General features: G+C 28.4%; 1 protein-coding gene across 2 annotated transcripts; it reads right to left on the bottom strand.

Moving 5' to 3' along the window:
* Positions 1-1,009: 1,009 nt before the first annotated feature.
* On the bottom strand, positions 1,010-3,973 carry Nup44a (nuclear pore complex protein Nup44A). 2 transcript variants are annotated; one of them, XM_083108688.1, is made up of 6 exons: positions 3,735-3,973; positions 3,426-3,582; positions 3,094-3,355; positions 2,730-2,963; positions 2,357-2,644; positions 1,010-1,390 (listed from the first exon to the last, which is right to left on the bottom strand). In XM_083108688.1, exons 1-6 carry the CDS (start codon positions 3,843-3,845, stop codon positions 1,225-1,227), a joined length of 1,218 nt encoding a protein of 405 aa, XP_082964814.1. In that variant the 5' UTR covers positions 3,846-3,973; the 3' UTR covers positions 1,010-1,224. The 2 variants fall into 2 exon arrangements, with proteins under 2 accessions (XP_082964814.1, XP_082964815.1); XM_083108689.1 differs by lacking the exon at positions 1,010-1,390 and having other exon boundaries at positions 1,656-2,644.
* Between the last annotated feature and the right edge of the window lie 15,859 nt (positions 3,974-19,832).

Raw genomic sequence — 19,832 nt, 5'->3', positions numbered from 1 at the left:
ATAAAATAAATGTGTTTAGCCAATTTTTAGTAATGCATCATATTATATAATATATTGACATAAACATATAATATTGTTATAAAATTTTGAACAACAGTATATTATAAAATTTTTTAAAAATTTGGATAATATTTTATGATAATGATGCACAAAAATCAATAATATTTGTTTTACGGTATTTTCTTGTGGATTATCTTAATTTCACACACGTTGACATAATAATGAATTTTTTAAAATATATAGATTAATGAAATACTGCAATTATCTTTGATGTCCTACATGATGCAATTTATTTCATTTTTTATTCTTAAAATGATATGTAAAAAATGACGTTTTTTCAGAAGACGTTATATTAATATGCATTGATTACGCTTTTGTATATTCGCAAATATTCATGTTTTTAATTTTGAAATTTATTAAATGATATAAGAAAATAAATGGCGCACATGTAATATTCTAGTAACTTAAAAAAAATTAAATACGCTAATTGCTGCTACAACAAGTCTTTTAGCTTTGAATGTAATTTATAAATGCAACAATAAGAACGAATTATGTTTTTAATGAAAGATAAAAAAGTATAAAAAGTAAATCTCTGACATTTTTATTTAAAAAAGGGATTATATGTTATGTATACATATGCGTATGTGTATACATATATGTGTGTGTGTGTGTGTGTGTGTGTGTGTGTGTGTGTGTGTGTATATATATATATGTTTAATTTTCAAAAGTAGAAGTAAAATCAAATTTTTATTTCAGCAATCAATTAAACATTTCTAAAAATATGGTTATCAAAATATTTTATATACTAATAATAGAATACTTTCGCAAATTCAAGATCATATAAAGAAACTTAATTTTAATAAATCAAAATAAAAAAATAAAATTAAAATAAAATAGTATTTCTAATATTATCAAACATAAAGTTAAGTTTATATAACTATGTATATATACATATATACATATATGTATATATATATATATATGCATATTTATATATACGTTAGTTTTCAATATATATCACAATCTGCTTATCGATATACATTCAAAAGTCACTATGAGAAACTAAATAGAATTGCGTTAAAAATAATTTCGCATTATCGTACGAAGGTATGTAAAATTATATATTATCACAACCAAATTAAAATTAATCCACATATATATCGCACTTATTTCAAATAATACTATATGGTATTGCATGCTAGATTGCAAAAGATAATTTCTCAATTATTTCTTTGCTATAAACGGCAACGGTGGCGGTGTCGGTTCGCTGGGATTACCCAGCCATACTGATTTACTAAAACGCCCTTTTATAACGGGTGGTTGCCATTTATTACTGCACATGACGGTAAGTGTCGGCTTCTCTGCCGTGACTGTAGTTATGCTTATAGTCCTGAAATGGTAAAAATAGATTTTAAGGAAAGATTTAAAAAAAAATAAGAAAAAATCGGACATTAGCAAATGCAAAAGTCTAGTCTAAGTCCTCAACGAGCATATGACGTAAAATTGCTATTGCTTACGTGCCAAAATAATAACAAAGCAACGAAAGAGACTGTCATTGTGATAAATTGCAGCTTTTAGAAAATAAATAGCTATCTTAATAACGAATTTTGACAAAAATTGACAGAATAATGGAGGAGAAAATAAAAAGGTATTCATGATACAGAAATAGCATTTATTAATGAAGAATATGTTACAAATCTTTCGGTGGTAAATTTGTGATAGTAAAAAATAATTTATCAAAATTTGAGTATATTAGAAATTTTCTTCTGAATCTGTGTATGATTTTAACAAATACAAATCCATACCATGACATTCATATCCTCCATTCATATCCTCAAAAACTGTTTATATATATTTTATATTACAAATAAAAACTGCGCTTTTTTGTGGTCGATGTTTCAATATTTTAAGAATTTAATAAACAATAACATGACAATCAAACCATCTAAATAAGCGTCTAAATAAAAAAAAGAAAAATTGATTCCACACAAAATATAAGTTCATGATAAAAGTACAAAATTAGCATTATAATAATATATTTTGCATGATTTAAATGTTTAACACTTGTGACTGCTTTAAAAAATAGAACCAATATTAAAAAGATATTTGTGTATATAAATAAACATATAAACAAAACTAAATATATACATATGTGAACTAAGGACTTACATAAATGGAGAACAGATAAATTACAATATTTATTATAACAAAGAGAATGTACGCTCCACACATTTTTACCATCCAATAAAAACTGACATATCAATAAATTTAAAATAATTGGCAATGATTTATTCTATAAATCTTCTAATGCCAAGGTACTTGGTTTGGATGACTGATGGTACCCAATTTATAGTACCTGGTGGTAGACGGTGTCTGTTGAGCTGGTGTAGATGAATTCGGTGGAGTTGCTAAAACGGGAGTTTCGGCACCTTGAACTGGAGTACCGTCTCCCTTGAGGACAGAAATACATTTCCAATGATTAATATAATTGTCCTTCCACAATCGAACACAGCCATCATCACCGGAACTGGCTAAAATTGTTCCCATGAAATTCCAGCTAACACGCCACACAGTGCAGTAATGGTCATCAAACTGTGCAACTACATTTGTTTCAAAATGTGATACACCGGTCTGCATACTGTCTCTAAAAAAATAAGATAATAAATGTTTATTATTATCTTAATTTGTCTGCAGTTTTTTTACCCAGCTTTAAATATTTGTAAACTCACTGTACTGGTTTCAAAGTAACTATTCGTACATCTTTCGTGGCTATAGCTAACGTATGGAAATTTCTGCCTAAATTAGGAGCAAATGCAATGTCATAAACAGCATCTGTAATGCTCGATAATGTCTCAGCCTTCACCCAACGCCTGCTGCTCTCAGAATATTCGTAAATAAAAATTTTTGCACCAAGCAATGGGTTTGAGTCATCGCTACCAACTGCTATCATAGGTGGATGTAGTCTAAAATTTATTTTTTCTAATGTTAATGTAAGAATGTTAAAATATTATATCATATGTAAAAAATCATTTTATATCTTATGTAAAACCACAGTCATAAATTTTAAAGCTAAAAATAAATACACATGCTTACCTTGAGAGAGATGGATTCCATGTAAGACAACTACATGAAAGTTTACAATTAATGTCATGTTGTAACGTCCATTGACTTAGATTCATAATATCTGGTGCCTCATATATCCGAATGAATCCATCTGCACTACAAGTGGCTAATAAAAGACCCAAAGTTTTTGGTGCGAATTTTACGTCAGTAACAGAGGTACGTGAGTCAACTAAATTTGTTCTTTTAATCCAATGTTTACTACCACGTGCCTCTGGTCCAGAACCTTCACCAACTGTCAAGAGAGAAAAAAGATATAATAGATGAATGATACCAAGCTATAAAAAAAATAATCTCCGTCATACCAATTTCCTCCCAAACAGCAGCAGTACGATCAAATGAACATGTAGCAAGAACCTGACCAAATTCTGGATGTGCCCAAGTGACTTTCCAAACTGAGCCACTGTGAGCCTTCCAAGAAGCGGTCAAATGCCAATTTCCATGTTCATCTTCATCCCAGACCTGCAATACATTTCATAGTAGGTATATTTACGATATTATTAAAAAAAAAAGTTGTAAAAGATTAATTATGTGTTTAATATTCATGTGTATTAATGAAGATTGAATCCGTAAATATAAACAGAAAAAAATTATCGTTTTTTTATTCACTATACCTTAACAAATTGATCGCTGGAGCATGTTGCCATGCGTTCGCCATAATAATCATAGGCAATATCATGTATGAGATCCTTGTGCTCCGCATTGATACTGTGCGCTTCGAACATTGCGAATAAAATAAATGTCAATAATATTACCTACGTATTAAATTATACTGCTCTCTGTTGTTTACTAAAAATGCTATGCGTCTAAGCGTTGAAAGTTGAAAGCAATCACACCGTATGCTCTGTGTCGGCATCTGTTAGCATCTTTTAAGCCAATGTCTACGAATGTTCTCAGAGGGTAACATATAAGGTGTATAATTTCTGGTTTTGATCCGTGCTATATCTGCACTAATGCCGGTAGTACCAGTGCTGTATAGCAAAACGCTTATGTATATAAATTAATAGTAAATAAATTATTCAATCGCGAAAGATACTGTAATCTTCAAATGTAATGTTCACAGATGAAATAAATATTTTTCTATATATTCATTATCATATTTAAATAGTTTTATTTACAAAACACAAAATGCCTGCTGTGAGATAAAAACATTTTTAACTATATTTTTATAAATCTTCTTAATTAGCAATAAATTGATCTTTGATATTTATCATTTATAATTATCATTTTTTTAATTATTTAAAAATTTAATTATTAATATATGTATAGAATTTGTTAAATTAATCACTGATTCTTCTGAAGTTTTTATAATTAAGATTCGAAAAATATAGATGTTGCAAAATATTTTAAATGTCTCTTCCTTTATTATAAAATATAAAGAATTCATGTTCCAATCTAATATAGCCACATACATTAATATATTTTTATTATAATTTTCATACCAGCATAATATTTTTAAGCTTAATACTTTATATAACCTAATGTACTAAATTATAAAATTTAATATAATTACAAAGTAGTATTATTATTAATAAATAGATTGTATGCACACTGTCTTTTAGTTTCTACTTATTTCCAATCACTATGCATTTCTATCCAATATATTCTCTTCTTCGAGTTCTTGGATTATTATGGTTTATTGTATTCCTTTGTGTTAAAATCATAAGGATTACCATCATTTGTCATGCTTATTCCTTCCTATCGAGTCCTATGGAGAAATATTTTCTATGGACATTTGTTCTCTCGGGTATAGATATTCAAATCATTCAGAGAGAGAGAGAGAGAGAGAGGAGGAGAGAAGGTTTGAGATAATCAAATCACTGTAGTTGCCTTTTTTCTATTTTCTCAATTACTGTTCATTTTATTCAAAAATATTAATATAATTAATATAACATATACATATACATATATAATTTTGGTATCTCTCTTAGTCTGACTCTTTCCTTTCGACCTGTCCAGCATGGACAACCCTATCTAACTACGGCCGGCATTCATAATTTACTCTTATATTTAAGATCGTCTTAAGTAAGTTGGAAAATACAACTATTTTACTAACTGAACAGAATCTCAAGACGCGATCTAAGATCATACTTAAGATTATTTTAAATATAAAAATAGTCTATATGAATATCGGCATAGCTCTTAGGTTCATTAGAGTACTCAAACCTCCTCACCCGGCAAATGCCTCCGTTAAGGTGGAGATACGAGGAAAAAATTTTTTTAAATTTTATTTTTATTTTCTTTTAATGCAGGGTTTAATACAAAAGTGAATATAAAATATAATTTGAAACTTAATACAAAATAATTTTTATTTATTACATGGAATAATTTATTACGCGAAAATGTCCAAAATATACGTATAATATGAAATTTACTAAAAATTTTTATATAGTCCAGACAAGCCTGATTAGCCATGATTAATTACGTAACATTTATCATTAATAATCGATATGCGATAATAGAATTTAATAAGTTTTATGTAACGTAAATATATATTTAATAAGTTTTATGTAACGTAAATATATATAATCGTGATTAAAAGTCATTAATAAAATTATTGATCATTTCTTCGATTGTAGAAGAAAGTATTTGCATTACTCGCGCATTTTGTGTAGATTATCAAAGAAAATATTCAAAATACGAAAAAATAAAATAAGCTTTGATGTAAATCAATAATTAAATTACAAAATAAATCGCAATTTAAAATTCGCGAGAAAACGCGAATAAATAAATCGATAATCGGAATATTCGATTACGAGAGATATACGTATAATTTTTATAATATGATAATCGAAACCATCAATAGATACGCGCGCGATATAATTATTATCACACAAATGATGATACACGAAGATATTTTGATAAACATTTGTGGTCCGTATTGTTTATGAACATAAAATTCACTATCCAATTTATTTGTGATTAATACGCGACTTTATACGAATTTCGCGATTGAGAATAAAATACATATCCAATCTCGCGCTGATTAGCTAAATAAGATAAAATGAGCTTTATAAGCTTTAAAATATAGTTAAAAAATCGCGTTATCGCCACATTTAATAAAGAATTGAATGATTTTATCAAGGTCCCTCTAATAATCGATGTAATAATAGAATTTAATAAGATTTATCTAGTGTAAACAATCGCGATTAAAACAGTCATTAATAAAGTTATCGACCGTTTTTTAATTATAGAAAAAAATATTTATATTATTAGTGCATTTTACGCGGATTATTAAAGACAATATTCAAAGAAGTGGAAAGATAGACAAAGCTTCGATGTATAAGTCAACGATTAAATTATAAGATAAATCGCGATTTAAAATTCCCGAGAAAACGCGACGAATAAATAAATCGATAATATTCGGAATATCCGATTGCGGTATGTGTGTGTATATTTTTTATAATATGATAATCGAAGCGCCCTCAATTACATTAGATATATATAATAGACACTATTATATCGCGCGCGATATAATTATTATCACATAAATGCGAAGATATTTTGATAGACAATTTGATGTCTGTAATGTTTACGAATATAGCACTCACTGTCCGAGTCATTTGCGAATCTTTATAAGAGAAATCGCGATTTGAATTCACGCGAAAACGCGACGAATAAATGAGTTGATAATATGTGGAATATTTGATCGCAATACGTATAATTTTTATAATATAACAATCCTAGCTCTCAATAGACACGAGCGCGATATAATTATTATTACGTAAATATAGAAAATCAAAGATATTTCAACAAAACATTTGAGGTCTGTAATGTTTGCGAATATACAATTAACCGACCGATTTATTTCCGAATTTTTATAAGATAAATCGCGATTTAAAATTCGTGATAAAAAACGCGACGAATAAATAAATCGATAATATTCAAAATATTCGATTGCGCATAATATTTATAATATAATAATCGAAGCCATCAGATACGCGAGTGACATATCGGTAATATCCGATAAAAAGAGGAGCGATCTTAAAAATGGAGAACGATTAACATCTTGTTTCTACATCAGATTTCGCAAGATCAATCTGCGAAGAAAAGTTAAGTGATCCATTGAACGTCGGGAACTTTACTGTAGGAGGGAACGAATCCCGAATCTTCCGGATTATTCCCGATAGCAATGATTTCAGTAATATATCAACGACCAAACAATTATCCCTCGTCATTGTCTTCAATTCACGAAATTGATATGCACGTCAGAAAACATGTTCTTTCATTATTAAGAAATATATTTCTTTATTGAAAATTAAATGGATATAACGATTTTTTTATAAAAATGTGATTACGAACGATTATATTTATAAATAATAAAATACATGCATCATTGGAGTTTGTGTTAAATGTGCGAACACAATAATTTGGGGTACCGTTCGCGCGCGGGAGACGAATCGAATCCGATATCAGCAAGATTTAAAAAATTTCAATTCGAATAGTGTGCAAAATAAAATAAATAAAATAATTTTAAATAATTAATTCTAGATTAATTCTCTAGATTCTTATTCTTATAACGTTTAAACTAATAATTTTTTTCTTTTAATCAATATCTTACTGATATAGAGGTACCCATTCGATTTGTCTCGAATTTTCAAGTATTCGCACATTTTATGTAACATTGATGTATAATTTCGCATATATATAATATATAACATTAATAAAAATTATAAAAATATTTTGGATATGTAAATTTATGCATGTATTTTATTATACATATGTATAAAATGGTATATATCTAAAAACTAATATTTCAAAATGGCGATGGTTGTCCAATACCTGCAAATAGTTTCTTAAAAGAAACTAAAAATTAATGTTAATATCCCCAGTACCTAGAAATAATTTTTCAAAAGAGAGGCAAATTATATTAATTAAAAATACATTCGTTCGTAATCATTTTTATCAAAAAAACTGAAAAAAAAAGATGACACCGAACTATATTATTGTTATCGAGAAAAGCGGTAACAACCGATCTGAGCTCGGTGAAACGTATACTCCCTCCGTCTTTTGCCAACCGTAGGTTGGCAGCAGTCGGGAGTAAAAAATTAATAAAAATTAATCACAATATGAAATTACTTGAAAAATAAAAATTTATACACAACGCTATATCTATATTTAATCTACTATTAAATCTTTTAGACAATAATAATACCGAATCCTAATAATGATAGAACATTTTTAACGAAGAAAAGAAAAGATACATTTCTCTCATCTAAATATATATTATTTAAATTAATTCGACTTCAAAGAAGCGTATGGGGTTCGTCGTTGAATTACTATCAAAATCATTGCTTTCGGAAATTGCCAGGAAAACCTGGGATTAGTTCCTTCAATCTTACAATAAAAATTTCCAATTTTCAACAGGGCACCGAACTAGACGTCGCGAATGGATCTCACAAGAACCGGTGAGAAATAATTCTCCATGATGAAAATCGTTTCGACTCCTCGGCGGTACGAGCCACGCAACTTTCATTAACGTTTATTTAACGAAAGGAACAATGATAATTCTTTTATTAAAACGACAATCTCGTCTAAGAACGCGAAAAGAACGTGGGAAAAACACGGTGATTTCGCAACCATAATTTATTAATTTATTTATGAATATTTTCCGATACAAAATTCGTAAATACAAATATAACTGAAAAAACAAATTATTAAATTCATAATAATTAACTCGCGATTCTATAATATCGAAGGTGATCGTTAGATTTTGTAAAGTTAATATTTAATCGTTGACTTATCACATCGAATCTTCACTCTCTCTTATTCGACATTTCTTTATATTTAATTAGCAATATTTAGGAATATTATCTGACGAGAGGGACAGCGATAAAATTCTTTTGTTAAAATGATAATCTTGTATAAGGACGCGAAGAGAACGCGGAAAGAACACGGTATTTTCGCAATTATAATTTAATAATTTATTTTAAGAATATTCAGTTCCGCGCGATATGGAATTCATAAATAAATAAAGCTAACGGAAAGCATATCATTAAGTTTATAATAATTGACTCGCGATTCTGTAACGAAGGCGTCCGTCAAATTTTATAATGCTTATATTTAATCATTAATTTAGCATCGAATTTTTACATTTTATATAAAAATTTTCCGAATTTATTAATGACTCTTTGACATGAAAATACAAACAGTTACTCTTTTATGAATATTCCAAAAATATATACTTCAGAAACAAATACTTTAATTTAATGAATTACTATTATGTAATCATTATACGTATATTTTCGATAATTTTTCGTGTAATTTACATAAGAATTTACAATCGTAAATACAATTTCATATAATACAATTATAGTCATAATTGTATTATATTTTACAATTAAAATATCAATGTTAGATTATAATTAAAATACAATTATAACTATTTATAATTTACAATTTACAATTTACAAATTTATGATGTTATCAATATCAAATAATAATATTCGATTTATTTAAATATTTAATAACATCGATATAATAATTTGATATTGATAGCATTAACATTTGGATTTAATATTATATTTGATTTAATACACATATATTTTTAAGTTTTAAAATAAAATATAACATGTAAAGATTTCTTAAACGTTAATAATTATGCAATTTCTTTAATATTTCTGAAGATAATTTTGATAATTTAAACATTTAAAACATTTTTATTTTTAAAACATGTTATATTTATTTTTACGTTTTTAAAAATAAATTCAACTTAATGAAAATAATTTTAATTTACCCCTAGGATTATTGGAATATTAAAAGAAAGAATGAATCTTACTTAATAGCCCTAACAACCCTACTATTAAAGGATTCTAATAATTTTAATAGCTCTAACAATCCTACTATTACAGAATTCTAATGATCTTAAGAGCCCTAACAATCCTAATATTAATAGAAGAATTCTAATGATCTTGATGATTACTTAATATAGTCCTAACAACCCTACTTCCTGATTAACTAAAATTATTCGAGATTTGTGGAACCTATTTCTAATCATCACCTAACCTAATCATGTATATATTTTAATCACGTGCTTTAATTACATGCTCTAATCGCGTGCCCTAACCGCGTGCCCTAACCGCGTACCCTAACCGCGTACTCTAACTGCGTCCTCTTCAGGCCAGTTGAACCTACCTTTTGTTGATCCTGGCCATTTTCTTTCTCGATCTCTAATCAGAGATCGTAAAAGGAGATAAACACTCCTTCTTTTGCCGGATAATTACCGGCAAATGAGCGTGAAATATTTACGCTCATTTAGTAACGATCGTTCCATTTTACGATCGTTCGTTAAATATTTGAATATAACTTTATTTTAACTGAAATAAAGCCAAATTACTACAAATTTCTATATATTTTATATTTTGTAATAAAATATAAAATTAATTTGTGTATAATTTTTATCATATTACAAATTATTTAATTAATTAATCATTTGACTTTATATTAAGTTAAAGTAAAGTTTAAAAACAATATCTACAAACAAATTCTACGATGGATGAGCTATAAGGAATTAGAAGATAAGTGCGCGTTATAAGAATAAATTAGCATAAGGAATTAATAAAATTGATAAAATTGTTAATGCATGTTCTTTATTTAATAAATTAATTTAATTAATTAGAGAAAATCTTTACAAAAAAATCTTTTCTTGATTTCTTCTTTATTTAATTAATATTTCAATATATTTTTGTAATAGATGCAAAGCATTTCGAAAGAACTTTAATCCATCCTAGCTCATTCATTTTAAGGCAACGGATTTATCTACAATCTACAATCTATATCTACATCTACATCTTCAATCTCTACGAATCCGTTACCTTAAAGTTAAATAAAAGTTTTTCTCACTCACCAACACTGATGCGCAACAGCGGAGTTGTTGTTATCGAAGCTAGTTGTCTGTAACATACAAATATAAAATTCATTTATAATAATGCTCACAAAATGCAATCAATATTTAAAAAAATTTTTATCGCGCGGAATTTTATATCCGATATGTAAAATAATAAGCAGATAAACACGGAAAAATTTTATAAATTTTTGAAACTATTTTTTAAATAGAAAATTTTATATGACTTTTATAAAAATCTTTCTCTTTAATTCATTTAAATAATAAGATCAAATTATTGTTCGTTTATAACAAGTTAACGATTTATAACAATTAATATATAAATAATAATATTCACCATCAGGTTGTTCCGCCGGTGCAGGATGCCTCTCCTAGGCCTGCTCCTCCTCTCAGATCATCAGGGTTGTTACATCGATCTATAACATACAAAAGAAGATTCCAATGTAGCAGCGTTCAAAATAATTAATATTTCAAAAATTATTGTATACATTGAATTTTATATTCGATGCATATAATAATAGCAGATTAATAAAATAATTCTATAAATTTTAAAAAACATTACTAATAATTCTCTTATAACTTTATAAAAGCTTACACCTTTACAAGATTATAGCTTTAATTTAAAAATCTTTGTCTTTAATTCTCTCTTATTTAAATATAAATAAAAAAATATAAATAAAAACATCAAATTAATTGTTGCGATTAATTGTTTAATTTAAATTATAATAAATATATTTAATATTTAATATATAATTACAAATAAATAAATTGCTTACCAGAAGGTTGCTCTGCCGGAGCCCGATGCCTCTCCTAGGCCTCCTCCTCCTCTCAGTAGTCTTAGACGCGCGATACTTAACGGCACTCCCGCACTTACGAGCGATATTTTTATATCGCTATTTTCCTTATTTTACGCGCGATACTGAACGGCACTCCCGCACTATTTCGGTACGATTAAAAATTTGCTCGCGCGATGTATATATTTAATATATATATACTTTCAACGACACTCCCGGTTTCGGTACGAGCGAAAATCCCATTTCATTTACGAGAATCAACTTCGAGCCAATAGATCGGGAATGCAACGATACAACGAGCAAAGATTAGGCCCGAACCAGAAAGAAGACGAAACGATTGACGGAAATAGAGGAAAATGAAGCTCACCAGCTCTTTTTCGCGCATAATTATCCTATCTCGTATCGAACCTGGACCCGCTAAGCACGATTTCAGGTGCTTCGCCCGGAACACGAAGTTTCCCGCGATTGCAGGACATGGCTACACCAGGCTGGTAGACGGCAAAAGAAGAGGATACCCACATTTTTTAAATGCTAACATTCAGCAATTTAGAAAATGGGGAGGCAACCCCTTTTACCGAGCGAAAATCGTGCCTAGGGGAATCCACTCGACTCATCGACATGGTTAACACACGCAGTGCGTGTGGCTGTAGACGAGCAAAGAGAAGGGACCCATTGACGACCATTTCGAGCAATCGATCGAGTTCTAACTAATTCGGGCCGAATCACTTGACGAAGCACGAAGCAAGAGTGTACGTTGCAGAGCAACGTGTGCAAACTCGAAACATCCCAGTTAGTTGGCATCGGAAGTAGAGACTCGTGACAATAAATGAAATGGAGATTTTATATGAAAAAGTCTAAAAGTTCCGCGAAAACGCGACGACGCGAGAATACTACAACGCGAAAACGCGAAAACGCGGTAACGAAGCACTTGCCGTCCGCGGCACGTTGACGGCACCGACGACGCGAAAGGGTACTTAGCTTCCCATTCAGGCACCTTAAGATTTATCATAAATAGAAAAATTTAAGATAAACCTCAAGGCACCATCCAAGTACTAAGCCCTCCCACCGCGACAAGGTGTACCCCATGGGAGGGTTATATTATATATAATTTTATATATAATATAATACATAATTTGAAATTTATTTTGTAATATAGTACATAAATTTAAATTCGCAAATATAAACGATAAATATAAAGGATAAGAGAACATCTATTATATAAAGCAATGTTCGAAATAATTGATTTTAAATCTAATTATTGCGCGCAATTAATTTTTACATTTTTACTTTTAAATAGATATATTTTAATATTATAAATCGCGTAATTACAAAATAATTTATATTTCTTAGATATAAACTTTTAAAAAAATTTCTATTTTTTTATATATAAAATATTTAAATAAATATATTAATTTGAAATGTTTTATAAAATATAAGAAGTATCTGAAAATATTAATTAATAAAAAATTTTATAAATGTTTTAATTATTTTAAAATAAAATGGAATATTTTTTATAAGTATATGTATTACATATGTTACAATTTAAAATCACTACTAAATCACAATGAAAGAAATAAAACTAAATGAGAAATATATATATTTTAAATATATATACTATTGATAAATAATTTATATATTGTTGCGTCCGTGGAACGATATATATCGAATGCGCGCGACACAACCGATCGGCACACGCTCGCGCGTAAATAATAACGCGGTTTAAGGTATACAAGAATTTTAATAAATCACGAGTAACATACAAGAATTCAGAATAAATGTAAAACGGATCACAGGTAGACGCGCGTCCGCACAGCTTGACAGCTGGGCTCAGAATCTCTGACAGTCGTTGTTAACATCTTGACAACGCGCGCGGAAACGATCTTTTTTCGTCGACGTACTTCCTGCCAAAAGAATTCAACGGGTGGCGAATACATCCAGGAGGACGGGACGCGGGAACGCGGGAACGCAACAATATAATAAATAATGAATGTGATAAATAATTTAAATTAATGACTTACATACATCTTATTGATCCATCCATTTCCAAAACCTCCTTTTTTCTTTTGCTTTCTTCGATTTTTCCTCGTGGCACTTCAATCCTCGTTGCACTCATTTGAATTCCTCGTTGCACTTGCACTCATTCACGAAAAGTTCCTCGTTACACTTGCAATTGTGTTTAGAGAAAGAATTTGGTAATATATGAAACGTCTCACATCACTATTTCACTGCTCAAGAGCCACTGAGCGAATGATCGTAAGTTAGAAACATTACCGCGGTACTGTTTATATCGCCAAGGTTGACTATGAAAGGAAAGAATTTGATAATATATGAAACGTCTCACATGCCTACTTTAGTGTTCAAGCTCACTGTGCGAATGATCGTAAGTCAAAAACATTACATATCGCCAAGGTCGACTTATATTATGTTATTGTTAAAATTCATTGTTGAAATATTTTATGAATGATAAGTATATATAATTCTCATTTATAAAATATCTGAACAATTATATTATTATGAAATATTTTAACGTATTAATATATTAATATATCTCATATATTTAACACATTAATGTATCGTAAGATTAAAAGATTAAAGTAATGATATGTCGTAATATATATGTTTGATTGTTTAATTAACAAGGATTGCCGATTAAGAAAATTTGAAGCATTGAAGCATCGAAATTTATTTAATTCCAATAAGTATCGTTAGGGAAATTATTATAATAAACATCAATAATCGAAAGATCATAACAAAATTAATTCTCTTATCTTCTTTTATGTATCCCCTGTTACAATTTTTAATCGCGGTAATAAAGCATTACGATTCGATAAAGATTTATCGTTTCGATACAGTTTCATGTCGTTAATTAATTTTTAATTAATTGATTTTTATTAATATTTAAAGCAAATTATGTTTCGATATTAATCGTAGTTGTGTTTAGTAAAACAATTACAATATACGAAGCGTTTCTCATCACTACTTTATTATTCGAGAGTCACCGTGCGAATGATGATAAAGCGGTAACGTATAGCGCGCTACTGTTTATATTTTATATTGCCAAAGTCGAACACCGTGTTATTGATAATTTGTTGCCGAAATATTTTATATATTATAAAATATACACTATCGCGTAATATTAAATTATAGAAGTATTTTAATTTATTAATTAAAATTGATTATTTATTAAACAATTTGCCCGAACTCACCACTCCTTCCCCACTTTCCGCCGCGTGCCTAGTATAAGGTTACAATCGGACGACTCTCGTTGTCTCACCCAAATTGGCCGATTTTCTTTAATTAATTTTTCGTTAATTATTGCTAATATTGCAAAACAGAGCACCTTCCTTCTTAATTTGAGCCAATCTACCTTCACACTTCGGGACTACAAAAAGTTATCAGACATCCTGTATATGGTACATATCTTATAGTACGTAAAATACATATTTCGGCAATGAATTTTCAACATATAGATAGTGATACGAATAAAATTACTACATGTTCTATACGAATAAAATTACTTCTTTAATAATACATATAGTCAAATATATTTCGTGATAAAGTATAATTTATTATTTTAGATTCGTTGAAACCGTTCAAAACGTAACGATATATCCATCAGGTAATCATAATTTTACTAATCAGGTAATAATATTTTTAATAATACTTTACGATAGTAATCTTTTTAATTAAAAAATAATATGAATAATATATAAAAAATTTATAAATCACTTACCACGCAATTTCATTACTCCGTATGTTGCCTGTCCTATATGCCTTTCCTAATATCCTTTTCCTCCCTTGTTCGTCCTTTGTTATTTTTTCGTGGCACTCACTCTCGAAAATACGACTAATTATATTTATGGAACGATTGTGAGATACCTTGCGGCATGCCTCATCGCGGAATAATTATACAAGAAATACACTTTATTATATTGTAAGAGATAGAGAACACACGAGGGACATATTCGCTCGACATTTATATCGGGCCAAATTCAATACTACTTGTTAAATGCTATTTTCATTGTTGATATATGTATAATATATGTATATTAACATGAATTATAAGATCGAAAGATTAATGTAATTGAAGTCATGATATGTAATAATCATTTAATTATTAATTCGATAATATACAAAGTATTTTGTATCACTATCTTTGCTCGAGAGTCACTGTGCGAATAATACCAAAGTCGTGGCATGTAAATATTAGCGCGCTGTTGTTTACGCCACCAAGGCCAAGATGTTATTGTCCGTTCATCATCGAAATATTTTACATTCTTTAACAAATATATGCGCGAAATATTAAAGTATAGAGAAATATTTTAGATTATATAGATTAATTACATAATTATTTACTAAAAGATTAATGTATCTTTTATGGAGCTTTTCGTTATATGTTAATTATTTAGACGATTCTACCATTCGACGTTTTAAAGTGCGTGTTTTTAATCCGAATTATATTTAAATGATTGAAAAATAGATGAAACGTCGGAAACGAATTATATTTGACTCTATATAAATATCAATAAAAAATAATTTTCGCTCGTAAAAATTGATTTCATATTAATTAAATCAAAATTGCACATAAATGCCACAGCGCGGTAGTTGGAGCGCAGGAAAAAAACAATACTTCCTTCTTATTAATTGTTGTTTATTTCGAATTAAAAAACTACAAAAATAACGAATATTTCGGATCGTCTTTGATCCTTCCTCAACACGATTAACAATATAAAATATTATATATATAATATTATAATATTGTAACATAATATTTTATTATAATCTTCATTGCTGCAATATTTTTTATATTTAAAATGCTCTATATTATATAATACAATGTACTTAATAATAAAGTATAACATAATTACAAAATATATTATTATTATATTATTAGTAAATTTTATAACTCTTTGCAAGCTGTCTTTTTATATGTCTAATCATTATGCGTCTCTGTCCAATGCATCTTTTTCTTAGAGTCTTCGGATTGTTATGAACTGTCGCACTGCCTCGTCCTAAAAACTATAAAAACGCTTCTTCTTCTTGTGATGTCCATCGGAATACTTTCTGTGGCCATTTGTTGTCTTCAGGCATTTTTAACAAATATTCAAATTGCTGAAGTCTATTTTTCTTTATTCTTTCGATTATTGTCTCTTTTGCTTCATTTTACTCAAAAATATTAATATAATAGTATAATAAATATTATTATATATTAATTAATATGTATTAATTAATATATTAATATAATAAATAATATAATAATTTTGGTATCTCTCTTATTGTTAGTCTGACTCTTCCCCTTCGACCTGTCCGGCATGGGTGTTCCTGCCGGTAACGACGGCCAGTATTCATAATTCACTCTTATATTTAAGATCGTCTTAAGTAAATTGGAAAATATTATATAACAATTTATTATATAACTTATTATATAACTTATTTTACTAACTAAACGGAATCTTAAGAAGCAATCTAAGACTTAAGATTATTTTACTTAAGATTACTTTAAATATAAGAATAGTCTATATGAATATAGGCGTGTGTTACCGCCGGCATAGCTCTTAGGTTCATTAGAATACTCAAACCTCCTCACCAGGCAAATGCTTTCGTTAAGGTAGAGATGTATCGAGGAAAAATTTTTTTTATTTCTTATTTTTTTTTCAATACAGGGTTAGGTTTAATAAAAAAGTTAATGTAAAATATAATTTGAAATTTAATACAAAATAATTTATTACATGGAATAATTTATTACACGAAATGAAATTTAATACAAAATAATTTATTACATGGAATAATTTATTACATGAAAATGTCCAAAATATACGTATAATATAAAATTTACTAAAAGTTTTTACATAGTCCAGACGAGAATGATTAGCGATGATTAATTACGCGACATTTATTATTAATAATAGATATGCAATAATAGAATTTAATGTAACGTAATTATATGTAACGTAAATAACCGTGATCAAAAGAGTCATTAATAAAATTATCATTATATAAATTAATAAAATGATCATTTCTACGATTGTAGAAGAAAGTATTTGCATTACTGGCGCATTTTGCGCGGACTTATTAAAGACAATATTCAAAGACATGGAAAGAGAGACAAAGCTTCGATGTATAAGTCAACGATTAAATTATAAGATAACGTTAAATTATAAGATCGCGAATTAAAATTCCCGAGAAAACGCGACGATTAAATAAATCGATAATATTCGGAATATCCGATTGCGATATGTATAATTTTTATAATATAATAATCGAAGCTTCAATAGACATTATAATCGCGCGCGATATAATTATTATCACAATTTGATGTCTGTAATATTTACGAATATAGTACTCACTGTCATTTACGAATCTTTACAAGATAAATCGCGATTCGAATTCACGAGAAAACGCGACGAATAAATAAATCGATAATATGCGGAATATTTGATCGCGATACGTAGTAAATTTTATGATATAATAATCGAAACTCTCAATATACACGAGCGTGATATAATTATTGTCACGTAAATATAGAAAATCGAAGATATTTCGACAAACATTTGAGGTCTGTAATGTTTGTGAATATACAATTCACCGACCGATATATTTGCGAATTTTTACAAGATAAATCGCGATTTAAAATTCGCGATAAAGCACGACAAATAAATAAATCGATAATATTCAAAATATTCAAATGCAGATACGCGAATGACATACCGGTAATATCCGATAAAAAGAGGAGCGATCTTAAAAATGGAGAACGATTAACATCTTGTTTCTACATCAGATTTCGCAAGATCAATCTGCGAAGAAAAGTTAAGTGATCCATTGAACGTCGGGAACTTTACTGTAGGAAGGAACGAATCCCGAATCTTCCGGACTATTCCCAATAGCAATGATTTCAGTAATAAATCAACGACAATTCCCTCGTCATTATCTTCGATTCACAAAATTGATATTCACGTCAGAATACATGTTCTTCCATTATTAAGAAATATTTTTTTATTTAAAATTAAATGGATATAGCAATTTTTGTATAGAAACGTGATTACGAACGATTATATTTATAAATAATAAAATCCATGCATCATTGAAGTTTGTAGTGAATGTACGAATACAAACAGTTTTGGAGTACCGTTTGCGCGCGCGAGACGAATCGAACCCGATAACAGCAAGATTTAAAAAATTTCAATTCGAATAGTTTGTAAAATAAAATAAATCAAATAATTTTGAATGTATAATTAATTCTAGATTAATTCTCTAGATTCTTATTCTTATAATGTTTAAATTCATAATTTTTTTTCTTTTAATCAATATCCTGCTGATATAGGGGTACCCATTCGATTCGTCTCAAAATTTTTAAGTATTCGCACATTTTATATAACATTCATGTATAATTTCGCGTATATATGATATATAATATTAATAAAAATTATAAAAATATTTTGGATACGTTAATTTGTGCATGTATTTTATTATACATATATATAAAATGGTATATATCTAAAAACTAATATCCTAAAATGGCGATGGATGTCCAATACCTGCAAATAGTTTCTTAAAAGAAACTAAAAACTAATATTAATATCCCCAGTACCTAGAAATAATTAATTAATAATTAATAAAATATATTCGTTCGTAATCATTTTTATCAAACAGTTAATAAAAACTATTACAATATGAAATTACTTGAGAAATAGATATTTATACACAACGCTATATCCATATTTAATCTACTATTAAATCTTTCTGGCATTAGACAATAATAATACCAATCCTAATAATGACAGAACATTTTTAACGAGAAGAAAAAAATAGATGCATTTCTCTCACATCTAAATATATATTATTTAAATTAATTCGACTTTAAAGAAGCGTATGGCGTTCGTCGTTGAATGACTACCGAAATCATTGCTGTCGGAAATTGCCAGGAAAACCTGGGATTAGTTCCATTCTTACAATAAAAATTCCCAATTTTTAACGGGGCACCGAACTAGACGTCGCAAATGTATCTTACAAAAACCGATAAGAAATAATTCTCCATGATGAAAATCGTTTCGACTCCTCGGCGGTACGAGCCACGC

This window comes from Camponotus vicinus, unplaced genomic scaffold, assembly GCF_025532165.1.
Source record: "Camponotus vicinus isolate PSW18456_S1 unplaced genomic scaffold, iyCamVici1.0 SCAF_9, whole genome shotgun sequence".
Classification (NCBI taxonomy): Eukaryota; Metazoa; Arthropoda; class Insecta; order Hymenoptera; family Formicidae; genus Camponotus; species Camponotus vicinus.
This window is presented reverse-complemented; position numbering and strand designations above follow the sequence as displayed.

Excerpts from the sequence above, each read along its gene's own strand:
- Nup44a (XM_083108688.1), bottom strand. The coding sequence starts at position 3,845 with ATGTTCGAAGCGCACAGTATCAATGCGGAGCACAAGGATCTCATACAT. Across the intron at positions 3,583-3,734 it reads CCAGCGATCAATTTGTTAAG|GTCTGGGATGAAGATGAACA; the intron begins GTATAGTGAATA and ends AATGTATTGCAG. Across the intron at positions 1,391-2,356 it reads CAGACACCGTCTACCACCAG|GACTATAAGCATAACTACAG; the intron begins GTACTATAAATT and ends TTACCATTTCAG.